The sequence below is a fragment of the Gopherus flavomarginatus genome, chromosome 3 (assembly GCF_025201925.1).
Source record: "Gopherus flavomarginatus isolate rGopFla2 chromosome 3, rGopFla2.mat.asm, whole genome shotgun sequence".
In the NCBI taxonomy this organism is placed as follows: Eukaryota; Metazoa; Chordata; order Testudines; family Testudinidae; genus Gopherus; species Gopherus flavomarginatus.
The window spans coordinates 187,745,758-187,765,857 of NC_066619.1; the positions used below are offsets into that span (position 1 = coordinate 187,745,758).

General features: G+C 40.6%; 1 protein-coding gene across 6 annotated transcripts in view; it reads right to left on the bottom strand.

Annotated features, from left to right (window-relative positions):
* SCLT1 (sodium channel and clathrin linker 1) overlaps nucleotides 1–20,100 on the bottom strand; it is a 98,590-nt gene that overhangs the window by 37,714 nt on the left and 40,776 nt on the right. For all 6 annotated transcript variants that reach the window (XM_050946452.1, XM_050946454.1, XM_050946453.1 and 3 more), the window contains 5 exons: nucleotides 16,101–16,172; nucleotides 14,547–14,621; nucleotides 13,750–13,895; nucleotides 10,819–11,011; nucleotides 7,200–7,396 (listed from right to left, as the gene is read on the bottom strand). In XM_050946452.1, coding sequence (XP_050802409.1) covers nucleotides 7,200–7,396; nucleotides 10,819–11,011; nucleotides 13,750–13,895; nucleotides 14,547–14,621; nucleotides 16,101–16,172 — 683 coding nt within the window. The remainder of the gene's footprint in view (nucleotides 1–7,199; nucleotides 7,397–10,818; nucleotides 11,012–13,749; nucleotides 13,896–14,546; nucleotides 14,622–16,100; nucleotides 16,173–20,100) is intronic.

Here is a 20,100-nt window from a genome sequence, read left to right on the forward strand (position 1 = left end):
CAGGCCATGAAGTAGCAGAAGGAACTGGAAAGGTGCTGGTGTGCACTTTCTGTTATACCCTCAGTTCAGAGCACAAGGAGAACAACTATGTACGTGCAGACCAATGAACACTGTTTGCACTGAACTTAGGCGCACAGTACGCACACATGCCCACATTTGGAATACACATAGGGACCATCACTCGAAGAAGAGGTTACTCACCTTGTGCAGTAACTGAGGTTCCTAGAGATGTGTGTCCCTGTAGATGCTCCACGTTAGAAGTTTGTGCGCCTCTGAGCTCATAGTCGGAGACTTTTAGTAGCAGTGCTGGTTGGGCCACACATGCGGGGTCCATGCCTCGGGCTGCTTCAGGCAGTTAACCGACGCTGTACAACCAAACCCCATTCAGTTCCTTCTCTACTGCAGAGATTAATAAGGAAACTGAAATAGAGAGGAGGAGGGAGGGAGGGTAATGAAGCACCCACAGGAGCACACATTTCGAAGAACCTCAATTACTGCACAAGGTGAGTAAGCTTCTCTTCTTCTTCGAATGCTGTCCCTGTGGGTGTTCCACTTTAGGTGACTTCAGAGCAGTGCCCTCCGATGGAAGGAGGGGTTTCGGAGTTGAAGTTGTAACCTCCAATGTAGACGGCATCCAAAGGGAGGTATCAGATGTTGCCTGTTGCTCTAAGGCATAGTGCTGTCTAAAAGTAAGGGCTGAGGGCCAGGCAGCAACTCTACAAATGTCCATGATAGGTACATTGTGCAGGGAAGCCATGCAGGCTGATAACGCTTAATGGGATGTGAGAAAATCCCCATGAGGGACTGGCAGTCGCACTGATGATAGAGTTTTGTGCGATTATGGGTCTACGTAACAAGTCTTTGTTTAGAGATGGTGCTCCTTTTGGAGCATTCAGTGATGGATAGAAACAGTCTGGGTGATTTATGGGATGGTTTAGTCCTGTCTATATAAAAAGCCAATGCCCTCCAAACATCAAAATTATAGAGTGTGTAATGTGTTCTATCTGTGTGGGGTTTAGGAGTGTATTCTGAGGGAGGCTTTATCCTCAAAGAAGACCATGTATGGAGGTTCCAACATGAAAGCCCACAGTGCTCCCACACGTCTGACAGATGTCATTGCTACAAGAAATGCTACTTTCATAGAACAGTGTAACAGTGATTATGTTGTCCTGGGTTCACATGGGGAAGCGGTGATGATTCGAAGGACCAGGTTCAGGTCCCATGGTGTGGTAGGCTCATGTAGTTCAGGGTAGGCTTTATTGAGTCCTCTGAGGAAACATTGGGTCAGTAGATGGGTAAAGATGGGATGGCAATCCATCTTGGGTGGAATGTTGTGATGGTAGGTAGACAGACCTTTATGGTTCATGGATAGGTCTGACTGTTTGAGTTCATAGCTCATGGATAGGTCTGACCGTTTCAGTTCTAATAGATAACGCAGTATAGAGGGTAATGTCCTTGCAATGGAAGTCATCCGTTTTAGTTGGCACTAGGCCTCAACTCGTCTCCCCTTCAGGGTATATGGACAATAATTCATTTCTGTTCAGCTGTGTAACTATATTTAGTACCTCCTCTGAACAGGTCAGCTCAGGTTCTGTGAACCATGGAGGAACCATGCTCTGAGATAGAGTTTCTGTGGATGCAGGACCTGGCCTGAGTCCTGGGACACCAGATGAGACAGATGCGGGAGTGCGATTCATGAATGCATGGTCATGCTGAAGGGGTAAGGATACCATGGTTTGGCGAGATCATAATAGTAGAATTACTGTGGCCCATCCAGCTTGATCTTGTGGATCACTCGGTTCAAGAGAGGAATAGGAGGGAAGGCATAGAGAAGGGGAGTGTTCCACTTGAGGAGGAATGCATTGCCTAACGACTGCACACTGAGACTTGCAACAGAATAAAAATGAGGATCTTTGGTATTTTGTGTAGTTAATAAAAAAGTCTACTGAGGGGAACTCCCAGTGTTGAAATACACGCAGGAGTACTGTGTGGTTGAGCTCCCTTCGCGGTCCTGAGAAATTCGTCTGTGAGGGTAATCTGCTGTGGTGGTGTGGCTATTGTGTCTGACGCATCATCATCAGGGTTTTATGGCTTGCACACGGAGGTACTGTGAGTGTGCTCCCCTCATGTCTGTGTATGTATTACATACAAGCTAAGGCTTCAAATAGCCTTGTCCTTGATGAGTGGCAGGAATTGGGAGCAAGTGTTGTGGACAGCTTGAAGATCTAATAGGTTTATATGTCCAAGGGATTTCATAGGGGACCAGCAGCCCTATACAGAATGTGGGTGCAGGTGTGCTCTGCATCCCAGGAGTGAGGCATTTGTGGTCTGCATACACTGATCAGTTGTGCCCACCAGAGAAGGGGGTCCTTTATTTTGCCCGATATAGTGGGGTGCTTGTTTATGCTGTGTCTGGGTGGAACAAAGTTGATACGTAGCCTTCCTTGTAGGTAACAGATGTTTAATCTGGTGTGTCTGAGAGCAAATGCTGTGGCTGCCATGTGATCAAGGATTTCTGGGCAAGTCCTGGCAGATAGCTGTGGGCTATTTCATGCAGTGGGTATGAGGCTAGGGTGACCAGACAGCAAATGTGAAAAATCGGGACAAGAGGTGGAGGATAATAGGAGCCTATATAAGAAAAAGACCCAAAAATTAGGACGGTCCCTATAAAATCGGGACATCTGGTCACCCTATATGAGGCTGGTATCTTGGTAGTGAGGCTATAGCCTCAATAGAGTTGAGTTGGGCCTCAGTGAAGTCCAGCTCTTGCACTGTTGTTAGAGTGGGCTGGCTGGTATTTATTAGGAAGCGCAGATTCATGAAGAGGGTTACCAACTCTTCAGTGGCTTGCAATGCTGTCTGCTGGGTTAATGCTTTTAGCAGGCAGTCGCTTAGTGTGTAGCAGGTCTGCACAACATGCAGCCCGCAGAGCCTCACTGTGCAGCCTGCGGGGGGATTCTAAATCCCCCCGCACAAGGCGCTCTGCGGGCAGCACAGAGCCCTTTGAATCCCGGCCGAGGCCGGGAATCAAAGCGGGCAGCCCAGAGCCCTTTAAATCCCAGCCGTGGCCGGGAATCAAACGGCTCTGGGCGGCCCGCAGAGATTCCCAGCAGCGGCTGGGATTTAAAGGGCTCAGGGCTCCCCACGCTGCAAGCACCTCAGAGCCCTTTGAATCCCGGCTGCGGCTCCAGCGGCGGGGCCGCGGCTGGGATTTAAAGGACTCAGGGCTCTCCGCAGCAACCGGCAGCCCTGAGCCCTTTGAATCCTGGCCGCAGCCGCTGATTGCCCCCTCCCCCGGACCCCTGCCCCTAACTGCCCCCCAGGACCCCACCTCCTATCTAAATGCCACTGCTCCTTGTCCCTCGATTGCCCCCTCCCAAGACCCCTGCCCCAACTGCCCCTTGGGACTCCAGCCCCTATCTAAGCATCTCTTCTCCTTGTCCCCAACTACCTTCTCCTGAGACCCCCCCTCAACTTCTCCCCAGGACCCCAACCCCGACCTGTCCCCGATAAACCCCTGGGACTCCCAAGCGTATCCAACCGCTGCTTGTCCCCTGACTGCCTCCCCGAACCTCTGCTCCATCCAACCCTCCCTGTCCCTTGACTGCCCCCTGGGACCCCCTACCCCTTCTCCAATTCCCAGCCCCCTTACCGTGCCACTCAGACCAGCGTGTCTGGCTCCGTGCAGCTCCAGACATGTTGCTGCCATGTTTCCCTATAGAGTCCACAGCCCTCCTCCCCCCAGCACCTGCCTTTCAGATTTGAACACCTCAAAATTCAGGAGTGCTCAAGCTCAGTTTGGGTAGCTGTTACTTCATTTCTCGCAAATCAACTATACTGATCCACTGTAACTTGTAGAAAAAGTAGGATAAAATTGAACAAGAAATGCTTATTAGGACTGGAATTGCTATTTTCAACAGCCATTGCCTTTTTGTTCGTTTTAAAAGGAAGACAGTGATATTGCATTGGCAAATTCTCCATAGAAAGGAAGAGTAGAACAAAAGAATAATAAAAGGCACCTCAACTTTTCCTCATTTATGGAGGACAGTCTTATAATATGCATCCAGATATCCTCCAATCACACAAGCTGAAAATTGTTCCACTTTACTGCAGCTCTGTAACCATATGGGAACCAATCCTGTTTGTGTTTTGTGCACATCCAAAATTCCTGCTGAATGATCCACCCTGGGAGCATTACCAGTGACCCAGGGCTAAGGCAGCAGGAGGTGTGTGTGTGTGAGGGGGCACTAATGGGCTGGGGCTGCAGGGGGTGTGTGTGTGTGGGTGGGTGGGTGGGTGGTGGGAGAGCCCAGGACTGGGGCAGCAGGGAGGGACAGTGGGGAGCCCAGGGCTGGGACAGGGGGCAGCCAAATTTTTTTTGCTTGGGGGCAGCAAAAAAACCTAGAGCCGGCCCTGCCGGATTCCCCCAGCCGTCGGAGCCCCGAGCCTTTTAATCTGACCCTGAGGGCTCCCAGCCACCTCTTCAGCTGGGAGCCCCTAGTTGATTTAAAATAAATTATCACCTCCCCAACCCCAACCTTCCTTTTTGGCCCACAGCTGTTTTGGTGGGGCGGCGCTGGGGAAGGAGGGTTTGTTTCTGCAGGGCTCGGTGGCCTTGGGGCGGTGTGTTTCTGCGGGGCTGGGAGGTTTTGGCCCTCAGCTGTTCTTTGGAGTAATGTGGCCCTCGCCGCTTTACGAGTTGTGCAGGCCTGGTGTATAGTGTGATCATCTTGAATCGTGTTTCTGATGAACTTGTTGAATTAACGGAGGTTGAACATTGGTCTGCATCCACCAGAGTTCTTGTTAGGGAAATCTGATAGATTGTAGGCCCTGAAGGGCCCGAGAGTCAAATCACCGCTGTTGTGAATACACTGGTCGGTGGTATCACTGGGATGTAAAGTAATTCCTGTTTCCTCTTCGGTTTGGGATTATAAGCTCCCAAGGATCGGAGAGTTGCTCATGAGTCTGTGAGTGAGTGGAGTGAGTATTCTGTCTTTTTGGCAGATAATTTGGGCTGGCAAGTCTTCCACTGTGAAGCCAGAAAGATAGAGCCACGAACTTCTCTTTACAACCACCGTCGACACAAATGTCGCAGCCCTGTCCTCAGAATCAAGTGCTGTGAATTGTTCTCCCCTGTCCTTGGCAATAAAATCAATCAATTCGGACATTTCTGTGTAGTTTGCATAGTTGTATTTTGTTAGTAATGTTGCATAGTTGGCTATGCGGAGGTGAGGGGTAGCCAAGGAGTAAGACTTATTGCCAAAACTGATTAAGTCTTTTCCAGTCTTTATGAGTTTGTTGCATGCCACGTCACTGGACTGCATCTATCACTAAGAAATTAGGCACAGGATGTGAAGTCGATGCCCTTTGTTAGTACACACCTCCTGTCAGATCTTATGCTAGCTGGAGCGGCAGCCACAGGGGTCCACAGAATGACCCTTACAGGGTCCATCAGCGCTTCATTCATGTGAAGGGCAATTTTTTTTTTTTAAACGAAGGAGAAAAGGAAAGGGAAACAAGCTAAGCAGCTGATAATAAGGAAACTAAGTAACTGACTGTAACTAATTAACTACAAAGTAGCGAGGCACTGCTGAGTGCTCTGACTCCTAGCCAAGGGCGATAGAGAAGGAATTGAGTGGGGGTTGGTCGCACAGCGTCGGTTAACGGCCTTCAGCAGCCTGAGGCAGGTGCCACGCATGTGCGACCCAAGCAGCACTGCTACTAAAAGTCTCTGCAGGGGCACACGAACACCTAAAGTGGAGCACCCACAGGGACAGCACTTGAAGAAGAACTATACATATGAGACGAAATAGAACAGCAGAGCTGCTATTTCCACAACTTCAGAAACCACTATCTACAGGAGAGATGTCATTTTCTTCTCATGCTACATTTGATTCCTAGGTTCAGGAGATCCGGTCAATAAGGAGAGAGTGTCTGTGGACTAAAGGGAGACCAGGGAAAGAGGGCCAGAAAGAGAATGAGTGCCCTGGGACATTAAAGCACTCTTGCTTTGACGTGTGTGCCAATGAGCCTTTCAGCCCAACTCTCATGGTGCTGAGGCAAAGAAGAACATCTGGAGGAAATGAAGCCTAAATGGAGACTCATCCCTAACGCCCAGTTCCAAGAGCACTGGACTCAGAGAGCTTTCCCCAGAAGAGTGTGCGCACAGCGTATGTCTACATTGCAATTAAACAATGTGGCTGACCCAGGCTTGTGGGGCTCAGGTTAAGAGGCAGTTTGAGCTCAGGCTGGAATCCGAGTTCTGGGATCCTCTTCCCTCGTGAAGTTCCAGAGCCTGGGCTCCAGCCCAAGCCCAAATGCCTACCCCACAATTAAGCAGTCCTTTAGCTTGAGCCCTGTGAACTCAAGCCAGCTTAGGTGGGCTAGCTGAAGCTAACTGCAGTGTAGACATACCCTTAGAGGTATAACCATACACTCCAGTGATAGTACTGAAGATCCTGCATAAGCCAAAGATAGTGGAGAAGGACCCAGAGGTTATCTATGGCCAAAGAGACTCCAAAACCCTGGTCCAGACAAAAACAGAGTGTAATAGTGAAAACTAGGCAACACCAACTGGAATACTGTTTAACAATAAAAGTTGCTCTTAACTTGGAAAAAGGTCTCTAATAACAAAATCTAGCCAAGAAAGAAAGGAACTGAGATGACAAAGGTCATATGGCTCTTTTATAACCTCATTTAAGAGCATCTGGTGTCAAAGTATTCATGCAGCTCCGACAGGTAGTTTTCAGAAAGTTCCTGAAATTCCATGATTCATCTCAAAACTGTGAATATACAGACAGTACACTGAAGAACATTTTCATAAACCAAAGTTAAGTTTTCTAAAATGAGTAAAGTTTACTTGAAAAACAGTATAAAAATAAAGTGACATATTGTAACTACTTTTTTGCCATTACAAAATGTCAAAAACACACATGTAGTGTTGTCTTTTTGGCAAGGTACAAAGTCTTCATTTCTGCAATCAGCCTGCTAAGTGCAACTGAGAAAGGAAAGCAGAGACTAACAATTCTTTTCGCAGCATCTCTTGTTTATACATTGAGATTGCAACATTTCTTCTGGCCTAGATTATTTACTCTCTATCTTTTTTCCCCACCACAAGCACCGTTTCATGATGATCACCATGATAACCAAAACCTGAGTTAAATTAATAAAAAGTGTAAAAGAAAAAGACTGACACTGACTTCAGATTACTGATCCTGGTTTCTGTAGTTTCTGTAAGCTTCTTTGTTTCTTCCTTCCACCGGTTCGTTGCTTTTTGCTGAGCCACCAACAGACGTCTCAGTTGAACAGTAGAATTTCGATTAGTGACTTCCATCTCTTTCAGTCGAACCTCAAACCCATGCTCCTTCACTGAATGCTCATATTCCATTGTGCTTATCTACAGTTAAAAGTGGGGGAGGGGCCACAATCAGACAACAGAAGTTTGCAACTTTAGCCCAAGAATAACCCCCCAAAAAACATTCACTTTAAGTGTGCATATAGAAATACGCTCATAAAACCAATTTAAAAACTAAGACAAATGGCAATAAAGGGTAGTAATGATTGTAATGCCTATTGTTTTTATAAATAGGAATATATGCTTTATCCTTCTCCCCTGAATTCTGTAAATTACTTGTATTCTTAGAAGGTTAGCTCTTTGGGGAAGGGTTTACAGCTTGTATTTTTGGAAAGCACCTATCACCATTGTGAGAACTACTAAAATTCAAATACTAAACAGCTGTGCAGGCTCAATTGTGTGCTTAACTGAGACCTTGTTTAGATATACAATTGTACATGCAAAGTACCAGGTTCTTACACAAGCAAATACAGCAACAAAAAGTTAGATAACCAATTATGTTGAATATACATTTAGCCTCTGGATACAATGGAGTTCAGATGAACAAGAGAGCCATCTCGCTGGGTTTGAGGAGTCCACAGTGTGGATGTCCAACCTGGAGTACAGTGAAGATCCTGTAAACTGACTTTGAAAAGCCTGGTTAAAATTTAACCAATACTTATGTCAATTTGAAGGGTTAGTGTGTAAACTATAACTGTCTCCACACACCCTTCCCCAACTCGTATGTTTTTCAGTTATTTCAGTTAGTGTCTTTGATCTTAAATGACACTTGTTGAAAATGTTGATGTACACATTCAAACCTACAAATTGCCAGCTTTAGAAACTATTTTTTTTTAATTTACCTATATCAAAAGATTCCAAATGAGTATTTTTATATATGTAAATAAATAAATGGGTCGATGGGGTGATAGGTCTAATTTCTGCAGAACTGCCTATAAATATTTTTATTTAAATTTACATACAACATTAAATAAGAATTCTAAATCATTACATCACATTTCTTTCATAAGAACGGCATGGCCTAAATAGATCCAATTTTTGAAGTAGTAATAGCAAGATAAGCTTTTGAAGATTCACCCTCGCATAACTCTCCTATTTGAATACACAAGATATAAATAGGAATATATTACCTGAAAAAGCAATGTAAACTGCTTATTTTGCTTATTTCACTAATATAAAGGACCACCTCCCTCATCTACTTCTTTGGTATTTTATAATTCTAGAATTCTTACAGAAAATAGAAAAACCTTACAATTATTTTAATAGTATGAAACTAACAAAACAAGCTTAGGCTTTGAGTTTCTTAAAAACAAAACTCACTTCCATTTGTGCCCCCAAACAAATCCACTGGCACATACATTACACTTTTAGAATTAAACATTCATTCATTTTTATAGGTGTAAGTTATATGTGACATTAAAAGAAAGTCTTTTATTCTAGTAGTGACTATTAATTTTTTTCCCTTTCTGTAGTTAGAAGTAACACTGAAACTTATCATAAAATAAAGACTAAAGGGGAAAACTTTTTGAGTTTTGTTACTTTAAGAGTAACCAGTCTTCCTCCCACACCATCTTTCACACAGAAACAAACGAGAGAAATATTTTTAAAAACTTAGAAAATGTGATTATGAAACCATCAAAATTGGCATAAGGCTGATATAGCACATGAAAGTGTTTTTAACTTTTTTTGTTGTTAAACTGACTATTTTGATTTGATGGTATACCTTTAAAGTTTATGTATTCCATTAAGAAGGTTTTTTCAATCAGTTTCTTTTCTATAAGTGTGCTGATGCAATATTATAAGTCTCAAAAGAGAACTGGTAACATTTGTCTGTATATTGTAAAAAATTAAGCATTGTGATATCTTAGCACCATTTATTTATATAAAACAACCCCCTAACACACACGAAGAAACTATAAGATTTAGTTATGTCAGTAAAACATTTCCATCCTGCAAACTCGAGATTTATATTTTTAAAATGTAAAGTAATGAAAAGTGTGCATAAATCCTCTTCCCCTTTCAGCAAACATACAAGTGAAGTCTATACAAGACAGGAACATTTGGTTTATTGTAAACGTATGACTGAGATTTTACTTCTGGTCAACATAACTTTAACCACTCAGTTTATGACTAGGAGCCTTAAATGCACCAATGAACATGAAATGCTTTCTTAATTTACCATGTGACACAAAATTTTAAGTTCTCAATATTATGTGGAAAATTAGACTCCATCACTGGTTCTTGAAAAATGTAATGGCACATACCAGAGTATGTTATGCTGATCACATGTCAATTGCCGAGGAAACAAGGGAAAAAAACATAAGTCAAGTTGAGCAGTTTTCCTCTGATTTCCATCCAATTAGCCAGCCATGTAATACTATTTGGTGAATTTTGTAAATAGTGTGTACAAGAATTTTACTTTTTATTGCCCCCAAATTGACCTTTTTCTTAAATGTTTTAAATTCTCCAAGCTTAAATACTTTTTCCTGGATCTCTTGTTGAATATAAAGGGTAGTGCTCTGAAGGTGGTGACTTTTAGACTGTAACTGACTTTATTATCATAGCTGTTAAAAATAAAGTTGTCTTCACTACAACACTAGCTCCATGGGCTCTCCATATGCCATCTCCCTAATCCCCTAATTTCCATTCCAAACAGACAAGTTCTTCTCTTGTCTTTATATTCAAAACCATTGAATTTTATATTTGTGCCTCTAGCCATATCCATCTTATTCATCCCCACTCTCTCATAGCCTATACTTCAGCCTCCCAACTTCAGTTGTTAAGACTGCAGAGTCAAATTCCAGTCTGACAGACTTCCTCAGGTCCTGTCAGTCTGGGATACTTCAGTGGGGAACCACCGAAGGTTCATGACGGAAGGCTGAAGATCAGAACTGGTAGCTGTGTTCTCTGGAACATTTTCATCTGCAAATCTCCCAACTCTCAAACCATGTTCCAGCCCTTATAACTAGCATGAGAAGGGGAAAAGGAAGAGACTGGCATGTGAAGATGCCTCAGACCACACTGGAAAACATAGTGGTTAATGTTAATCTTGCTGTTTTCGAGATCTGGGATCAAATCTCTTGCTGCTGCAAGCAGATATATTCCACTGAAGCCCAGTTTGCCAATCAGTAGTGAGTTTGGCTCAAGTTAAAGTTAGACAACCAGAAATGTTTTATTATTTAGTCTGGTCACATTACAAAAGCCACAAAAATAACATTTGGAAGCTTCTGTTTAATAAGTATAATTTAATTTATTAATAGGCAATGAATTAATTATCAGACTGACTGCAGAAATGCTACTTCACAATAAGGGTATTTGCAGGGCAGAACTGAGAAGCCTGAACTGAAGTTGTCACTCCCAACCCTATTTTTTTTTATTTCTTCTTAGAAATGTTTTTTGCATTTTATCTTTTGAAGGAATCCATTTAACCAAATAATTACACACTATTTTTGTTATGCTAGTACCTTTAATTTAGCTTTTTGTTGTGCCTCCATGGCCAGTTTCCTCAAGTCCTCTGCTTCTTTATGCAACTGTTCATTTTCTTGATGAAGTTTTAGTCTTTGTTCACTGATAGAGCCAGAGTTTTCTCTTTCAGAATCCAGAATGCTTTGCAGCTTGCAAACCATTTCCTGGCAACGAGATAGCTCTTCCTCGGAGCTGAAAAGGGAAAACAAATCTCACTAGACTTTCAACTCAGGAGTTAAGTCGAGTTCAGTCTACATTCTTCTAAGCTTCCCTATCATTTGTATGTGCCTTTTAATTAGAACCTTTAATCATATTTTGTATTTTGAAGGCCAAATACTTATTTTTAAAATTCATAATGCTTGTCAACGTCAATGTATTTGTGGATGGGTGAACACGTGAATTCTTTTTAATGCTTGATATTTAAAGTACAAATATTTTTTAAACTAATTTTTATTCCACTGGGTGTGTGATGTCTACGTCTAAGAGGAATAAATAGCCACAAAAAAAATTCACAAAAATATTTAATTCAATTTTAAAATTTCCTTTTTGTCAGCCTCAGAGAGGCCAAGCATGAATGACCATGGAAAATTAACTATGTCCACTCCTTATACACAAATCATCATATGTTAAATTAACTACATTAATTAAAAAGCATGGGTGTGTTTGAGATATAGAAGGTTGGACTTCACAAGGGAACAGGATAGTGAGAGTTCAGGCCAAAGTTTGGGAAACCTGCATTAAGGTCTTGGAGAAGGGGAATTGTCTTTTGTTATGTTTGTACGACACCAAGCATAAGTTCCTAGTCCATAACTAGGGTTCCCAGCCACTATGATAATACAAATAATTACTAATATGTAAGTAAATAACTAACTGAACTCAAATTTGGACTCTGGATTATAGTAGGGTAACATTTTTTGGCTGAATAGTTCATTTGCTGAAAAATTTATCTTCAGTGCGACCAAAACTGTTTGTTGATTTGACCTGAAATTGCTGAACAGTTTCAAGGGGACTTAGATGCCACTTGACTTCAGTGATGGGATGCTCCCTTATACTCTATACTGTTGTGGGGGCAGCATTTACCTGGGATGTGGGAGACCAGGTGGGCTTCAAGTCCCCACTCTGCCTGATTTGGAGCAAGGATTTAAACTTGGGCCTCCTACATCTAAGATGAGTGCCTTAACCACTTGGATATACAATCTCTCTCTGGCTTAGTTACTATTATTTATAAAAACAACAGAACAACTTCAACGGGGGAGAGGGGGAGGAGAAAGAAAGAAAGAGAGAGAGATATCAATCCAGAATACCCTCTAGCCTAGTCATTAGGGCACTGACCTACAAAATGGGAGTCCCAAGTTCAAATCCCTGCTCCCTATCAGGCCGAGTAGGAAACTGAACCTGCATTTCCCACATCCCAGATGAGTGCTCTAACATGGGACAACTGGTTATAAGTAGACTTGGAAGGGTGAGATTTTTTAAAATCAGTAAACATCCATTTCACTGTACATACATAAACCAACTGCAAAAAATAATTAAAATGTACAGATATGCAAATTAAGAAAAATGTTGCTTGAAAAATTAGAGTTTGATTTAAGGATATTTACTTCATTTATTTTGACACGTGATGTTGACCATTTATGTTTTAATAGTTACAAAGCTTTACTTTATGAATCTCAAGATCTACTGTCATTAAATAATTGTCTGACCCCTTCTAACTTCCCATAACTGTCAAATATTAAATAAAAAATGCTTAAAATCCATAATTTTGTGCAACCATGAAAATGTACATTGATGCAAATTAGAAAAAATGCTTAAGAGTAAACATCCATATCAGTCAATGCTATACATATATATAAAAATCAAGTTTTGCCAATCCTAACTATAAGGGGAAGGGCTGTACCATGACCTCCTGGGGCTTCGTGAATGGCATTTCCAACTTATCTTTGCTTTTAAATAAAAAATATTACTTGAAATAAATAAAAAACACATAAAAACTTCCCTCTTGGTTTTTTGTTTTGGGTTGATCCAAAATTCTACCCACTCCCAATTTGGCCAGCAAACTGAAAAAGTGATTATTCACATGGCTCTATTCTGGATAATTTCTCCTAATTTACTATATTTCTGTTAGTCCCACCTACATCTTGCCCCCACCTCATACCTCTAACTGCACCAATCTCATTATTCTCACACATTTTGCCTGCGATCTACTTGCTCCTCACTCTCCTCTCTTCCCTATTTCTACCTTCCTCTCCATCAGCTTCCTGTTCCTTTTCCCTACTCCCCTCTAACTCCCAGAATCCCTTTTCACAATTCATTGACCCTACTTGAACTTCAAATACTCCCACCCTCCACAACACACACAAGCAAGGAAGCAAAGTAAGACATGTTGTATTCTTGTCCTCCACCCTTCAATCTCTTTATCTGTTTAGATTATAAACTTTTTAGGGGAAGGATTGTGTGGACTTATGTTTGTTCAGTACCGAGCACATTTTGGATGCTACCACAACAATAACATAGGTGTCCTGTGCAGTGGTTTGGTATTATATAGACCAAATAAAACCCTGCTGTATGCCGACTTTAAAAAATAGGAATTATTCAGAATATTTTGCAAAAAGTGGTTTTCCAAGCAGTTAACATTAACAATTAAAATAGGATTATTAGCCACAAAAATGGTTTCTATTTTTTTCCTTTGTAAGAGAACTGCTTTCAGCTGATATTGTCAAGAAAATCTGTTTAGTTCTAAAATATGTCATCCTCACTTATATCACCACCCAATGCTGAATATTTTTTAAAATAGAATGATTATGACAGCCTACTATTCCTACTTCTGAATAAGAACTTAAAACAAAATTCAAACACTTGACAAAAGATGACTTAGATCAGATGGAAATATTGAATGAAATATTGATTAGGAGGACATATCAGTTACTTACTTCATTTCCAGTTGTTTAATTTTGTTTCGTGCCGCCTGTAGACACAGCTGAAGGTCATCTTTTGTACGCTCTGCAATCAGACACCTTTGGTGCAGTTCCTCCAGTTTTCTGTAATCATATTCACTTCCTCTGCCTTCACGGTAAATCTGAAGGATAGGCTTACATGTAAATCTCATTTTATCACGCAGATGGCTGTCAGTGTAGTATTGCTGCCTACATTAAGTTATCCATTCCATTGTCAAGCACAGTTTTCAGTAACTGAAGGAATGGGACTTCCATTGCTACTACTGGGATAATAGTCTTATAGATTTTGCAGTTAATTTCTCTGACATTCATCCTAAAATCTTATTTTGTTTAAATTTCCATTATTGCATCTACTTACACCCTTTGGACCATTTTAAACACTTATTACTCCTATTTGGTTTTTATACCTTTAAAATAGTTGTAAGGAATTTATTACCACAGTCAGACACACATCCTGAACATAGGTAATACGACTATGCTGAATATATACTGAATAGCGAGTCAGAAGTTTAGAAACATTCTCTGAGAGCCATCTTTTGCAGTTCATCTACTATAACTATAAAATTTATTAGAAATATAAAATGTATTTTTCAATTTCCTTCACTGGATTTACAATTACACAAAAAATTAGCAAATACAAAATTAAGCCTATGGTATATTCTTTCACCCTATTTTACTCAATGATATTAGAGAAAATAGTGAAATAGAAACTTAAGACAATGTTATAAAATAAAGAAAAATTAAAGTGTAAAACTGAATATCTGCATTCTTACTTTCTCAAGTTCTTCTTCCACTGCTCGCTTCTCTCTAATGGCCCGTTCAATTTGACTCTGCTTGTCTCCACATTCCTATAAGAAGTCAAACCAGTTTCTAAGGGCATTAAATACATCAAACCAAAAGAATAACAAAAACATATGTTAAATGAAAGTTAAGGCTGCAAAGCGAAACACTCCAAAGTCAGGAAATACTGAAGCTAAAAGGCTGCTTGTGCAAACTTAGTTCTCTTTAATTTTGCATGTGCATTATGATGTACTATGCATGCTTTTTTTTTTCCTGCAGAGCCACCATCTCATTCAGTGTATAGATTAAATACGAGACAGTGAAAGAATTTGGTACTTTTAAAAATCCTCATTAGTCAATGGATGAATGTTTACCTAATACACTGCACACCATCCAAACTCCTCTAGTCTCCTACCTTATTTGTGACAAATTTCTCCTTTATTAATGTTCACTGTACATCCTATGCAAATCTTCTCTCCGTTACACTGGTACAAAATCTCATTTACTTTGTACTAACATCCTTACCAGTGCAAACAGAATTTGTTCCCACACCGCCAAAAAAATCTACAGGAATCACTTCATTCCTTATTTATCATCAAGACAGGGACAGACAATAAGACAGAAAATATCACATTGCCTCTATATAAATCCATGGTACGCCCACACCTTGAATATTGCATGCAGATGTGGTCGCCCCATCTCAAAAAAAGATATACTGGAATTGGAAAAGGTTCAGAAAAGGGCAACAAAAATGATTAGGAGTATAGAACGTCTTCCGTATGAGGAGAGATTAATAAAACTGACTTTTCAGCTTGGAAAGAGGTGACTAAGGGGGGGGGGGACATTACAGAGGTCTATAAAATCATAAGTGGTATAGAGAAAGTAAATAAGGAAGTGTTATTTATTCCTCCTCAGAATACAAGTACAATGGGCCACCAACTGAAATTAACAGGTAGCAGGTTTAAAACAAACACAAGAAAGCATTTCCTCACAATATCCTCTGGCAAGGAGTTCCGGAGGTTGACATTGCATTGCGTGAATGCCAATACTATATTGGGGTTCAAAAGGGAGCTAGATAGATTCATGGATGATAGGTCCATCAATGGCTATTATGAGGATGGGCAGGAATGGTGTCCCTAGCCACTGTTTGCCAGAAGCTGGGATTGGGTGACAGGGCATGGATCACTTGATGACCTGTCTGTTCATTCCCTTTGGAGCACCTGCCATTGGCCACTGTCAGAGAACAGGATACTGGGCTTGATGGACCTTTGGTCTGACCCAATATGGCCATTCTTATGTTCTTATCCCAAATGATTTGATTCTTAAAAATGGTTGATTCTTATAAGTGGATATTTTAGTTCATATACGAATGATTTTGTCCCTGTGGTTTTGATCACTATATGCAGCTGATTCTTATATCAGTCATTCTTGTAAATAGAGTGCACAGTAATAGATAGATACAAATGGACATGTGTCCATGTAACAAAAAAGCATTCAAAAAAATTTCTGACCAATAAAAGTTATTTTCAATACAGTCCAGAACGTACCATTTGAAGAGCAGAAAGTTCTTCTGTTAATCGAGAAATCTGTATATTGTAATGCTTCCTTGCATTCTCTACCTACAATTAAAAAAAAAAAAGATATTTTATTTAATCTGCACAGACTATTTTTCTATCCTATGATGCATGTTTATGGGACTGGAATTGCTGACAGAAATGGGCCATTGCTGTACACTAACATTAATAAATATGGTCTTTATCCATAGAACACTGATGCTAACTAACCTGTGCCCTAGTATTTCTGAGGAGATCTTTAACAATGAATTGACTCTAGAGAGAAAATTGAGAGATTCCTCAAGAACACAGAATTAGAGTTAAAAACAACTATCTTGAGATAACACAAAAGGACATCTAGTGTTCAGCCCTGAAAATTCTTGAGAGGAGAGAGAAGAAACTTTGACCTCTAGATTTCAGAGGAAAGAGAAAGAAGACTGATAAAGTAGTTAAGATTAATGAGAATTATAAGGTATAGAGAAGTTATTAATTAGGTACATTTGATGAAAGGGATGAGGTGGACAAAGAGCTACTATCTGATATTCTTATGAATACTGTATGTGACCTATTTATGGCGATAGACTGTATAACTACATGAAGGTTAGTGCAATGTTTGTTATATGCCTTCACTGTTTTACTTCTGGGGACAGTTGGAAGAACAAGCAGGAAGACAACAGAATGACTCCCCTAGATAAAAACATCCTGGCATACACCTGAAAGACAATGGGAAAAGCTATTCGCTTCCAGGATCCTATATCCTACCACCTACTCAAAGTTACACAACTGTTTTGCCAGTGCTATGAACTAACAGATCAAAGGGCTATAAACAGATTTAAAAAAACAACAACAATTGTTCTCTGACAAGGGAGGCGATCAAAAAGACTCAGTAGCTTTTAAAGGACACTCCCTGAAGCAGAAGGAGAGATCATTGGTTTGTGAGTTAAGGGAAGACTGTGATCCTTACCCCAGTCTCAGTCTCAGTTCCACCCCAAGCGGGAGCATCTACCAGTTATTTTTTTGATTTCTACCCCTCTCTCCCAGAGTAGGCTTACCCTGTACGGGTAGCTCAAAGCAATGTCAACCTATTAGGGGCCACAATACTGAAGATCCTTGACTATATGCTGCTCCTGAAACATGCGGGACTAGCATTTATTACTCTTTGAAGTTTCACTTGGTGGCAATAATGGTGTGTTGCACTTGAGTACATCCCTGGTTGCAGTCCTGCAAATCTGTCTGTGGCTGGTGCTTGGCATGTCCCAGTACTTCATTTCCTTGCCACAGCCCCATAAACCTGCATGAAGCCTTAAGTCAGGGAAGGCAGTACTAGGACATAGCAATCCACTACCAAGGCAGGATGCAGTCCCAAGATCACAGGGAAAGATGCAGGAAGCCTCAGGGGCCCCAGCCCATCCACTCTCTGTGGAAAGCCCCAGCATCTGGGCTGCAGCCCCTCTCCCTACCGCTGTCCTATGTGCAGCCTTCCCTCCCAGCCCACAGTGCCAAGACTCTGGCAGGGACTTCCGTAATGCCCCAACCCATTATCTCCCGTGCAAGCAATGGGTGCCCAGCTGCAAGCAAGTTTGTGGGGCTGCAGCCAAAGGAGGAAGTGCTAGCCCCCCAATATCAAGGCAGGACGTAGCCTGGAGAGTGCAGGAAGAAGTAACATGCAGCTTTAGCACTTCTTTCCCTGGTTACAACCCCACACATTTGCTAGTGATTAATGCCTTTTTTTCAAAAAAGTTGTTAATAAACAGTATGCCTGATGCCAATATCCAAATCCCGTTAACATTAAAGCCAATGGGACAAGATTGGCTCCTAACAAAGTGTTACTATTAGTTTCCGGATTATGATCAACTGGCATCCACTATATTACAATTTTTTGAAAAAATGTGAACACAAAAACTGATGTTTTCCTTTTTGCTGGTTTTGTGAAAAGGTGGAAACTCCAGCTTTCACATCCATGTTTGTGCACTAAGATGAAAAGTGCTTTTTCCACAATGAGATCCTAGGCTACTGAAGTTTACATAAAGTTATTTTAAGACAGATCTGAAGGGCTCTGTTCAACTCAAAAGCTTGTCACTTGTGCCAACCAAAGTTGGTCCAATAAAAGATATTGCCTCATCCACTTTGTCTAACACTTCTCAGTGAAAGCCTCATTCTCTTATGCAGAGAAGTATTTGGAAGTAATGCTCCAGCGATGCAAAAACTGAGAAGGCAATTTTAACCACACTTTGCAGCTCGCCCTGTGCTCTCAAGAGGCAATCAGCAACTCACAGGATCAGGTGCTATATCAGTAAATTAACTACAGCTCTGGGTTGATTTCAGTAAAACAGCAGGTGTAATGCAGTGCTAGTGAACAGATTTACTGATTTACCCATGAAAGCTTATGCTCCAATACATCTGTTAGTCTATAAGGTGCTACAGGACTCCGTTGCTTTTTACAGATCCAGACTAACACAGCTACCTCTCTGATACTACATTTACTGAAGTGAATGTTGCTTTAAGAAACCATGTAAAGGTTCTCTCTACATCTGCACAGAGAGCAACATTTTAGGTCCTCAGGGCAGTTGTGAGAATCTTTGAGTCATAAGAGTACACTTCTTCTTCTTCTGTGCCATCTAGACACTTGAAGTTCTGCCAACATACTGTACATCCTTACAGTAGCGAACTATACTGTTAGAACACTTGCAAGCAGACTGCTGACATTAACAGTGTGCCATCAACTGTTTTTGATGCTGTAAAAAAACACTTGGGAAAACTTTTCTATTTTATTACCTTGCATAACATCTTTGCACTATGAAAGATTTCTTTAGAAAAATGTTCATGAATCTGAAATGACATAAGTTTTTATCTTAGAACTACCAGCCCTGACAAAATAGTAAAAGTATCTGCCAAAAATGATGTAACTAAGGTTCTGCATATCATTCAAGTAAACCCCAAAAGCTAGGTCCGCAGTTGCACCTGCCAAGTCATCAACCAACCATCAAATGCAGCTGGGCTATAGCAGTAAGGTGGCTTGCTTGTTGGCTGCCTGATGACTGCGCAAGCACAGCACCAGACCTTCATTCCTGATATTTTTTTCATCTTTATTTGAATGATATGCAGACAATTACATTTCCTCATTTTTGGCAGATAGTGTTAATATTTTGTCAGAGGTTGTAGAGTTGAAAGGACTAGCAGCTCTAATAAATCTAAGACAGATGTTCATTCCTATTTATTAAATATAAATAGGATATATTTATTAAATATAAATTAAATTGTCTGGATAATTTTAATCTAGAGAAAAACTAAATACTGAAAATAAAAAAAGTTATTTACTGAACTAAGATGCTGTTTGATGCTTGTCAAATGAATACAATAATTTGTTAAGTAAGTATTTTGAACATGAAGTCCTCTAAGTTTTAGAAAGTGGAAACTAAGTTAAAAGGATGAGTATATTGTCACTGGCTACACTTAAGATCAGGAGCAGCATCTTGAAGTGGATAAAGATACAGGCAGATTGAAGTACAATTGACAGTTATGTAGTTTCCATGTCTGTCTACACTACAGTAGAACCTCAGAGTTACAAACACCTCAGGAATGGAGATTGTTCATAAATCTGAAGTGTTCGTAACTCTGAACAAAAAGTTATGGTTGTTCTTTAAAAATTTACAACTGAACATGGAGTTAGTACAGCTTTGAAACTTTGCTACACAGAAGAAAAATGCTCTTTTAACCATCTTAATTTAAATGAAACTTGCACAGAAAAAATTTCCTTACTTTGTCAAAAAATTTTTACACTTTCCCTTCCTTTTTTTTTTCTTTAGTAGTTTAACAAATACTGTACTGCTTTTTTCCCCTCTCTGCTGCCTAATTGCAAACTACCAGTTACAAATTAAATGTATGGTTGACCAGTCAGTTCACAATTCTTGTGTAACTCTGAGATTCTACTATATTTAAAATTAAAGACATGCTCCCATGAAGGAAGTGTTTAATATTTAAGGCTCTTGTATAG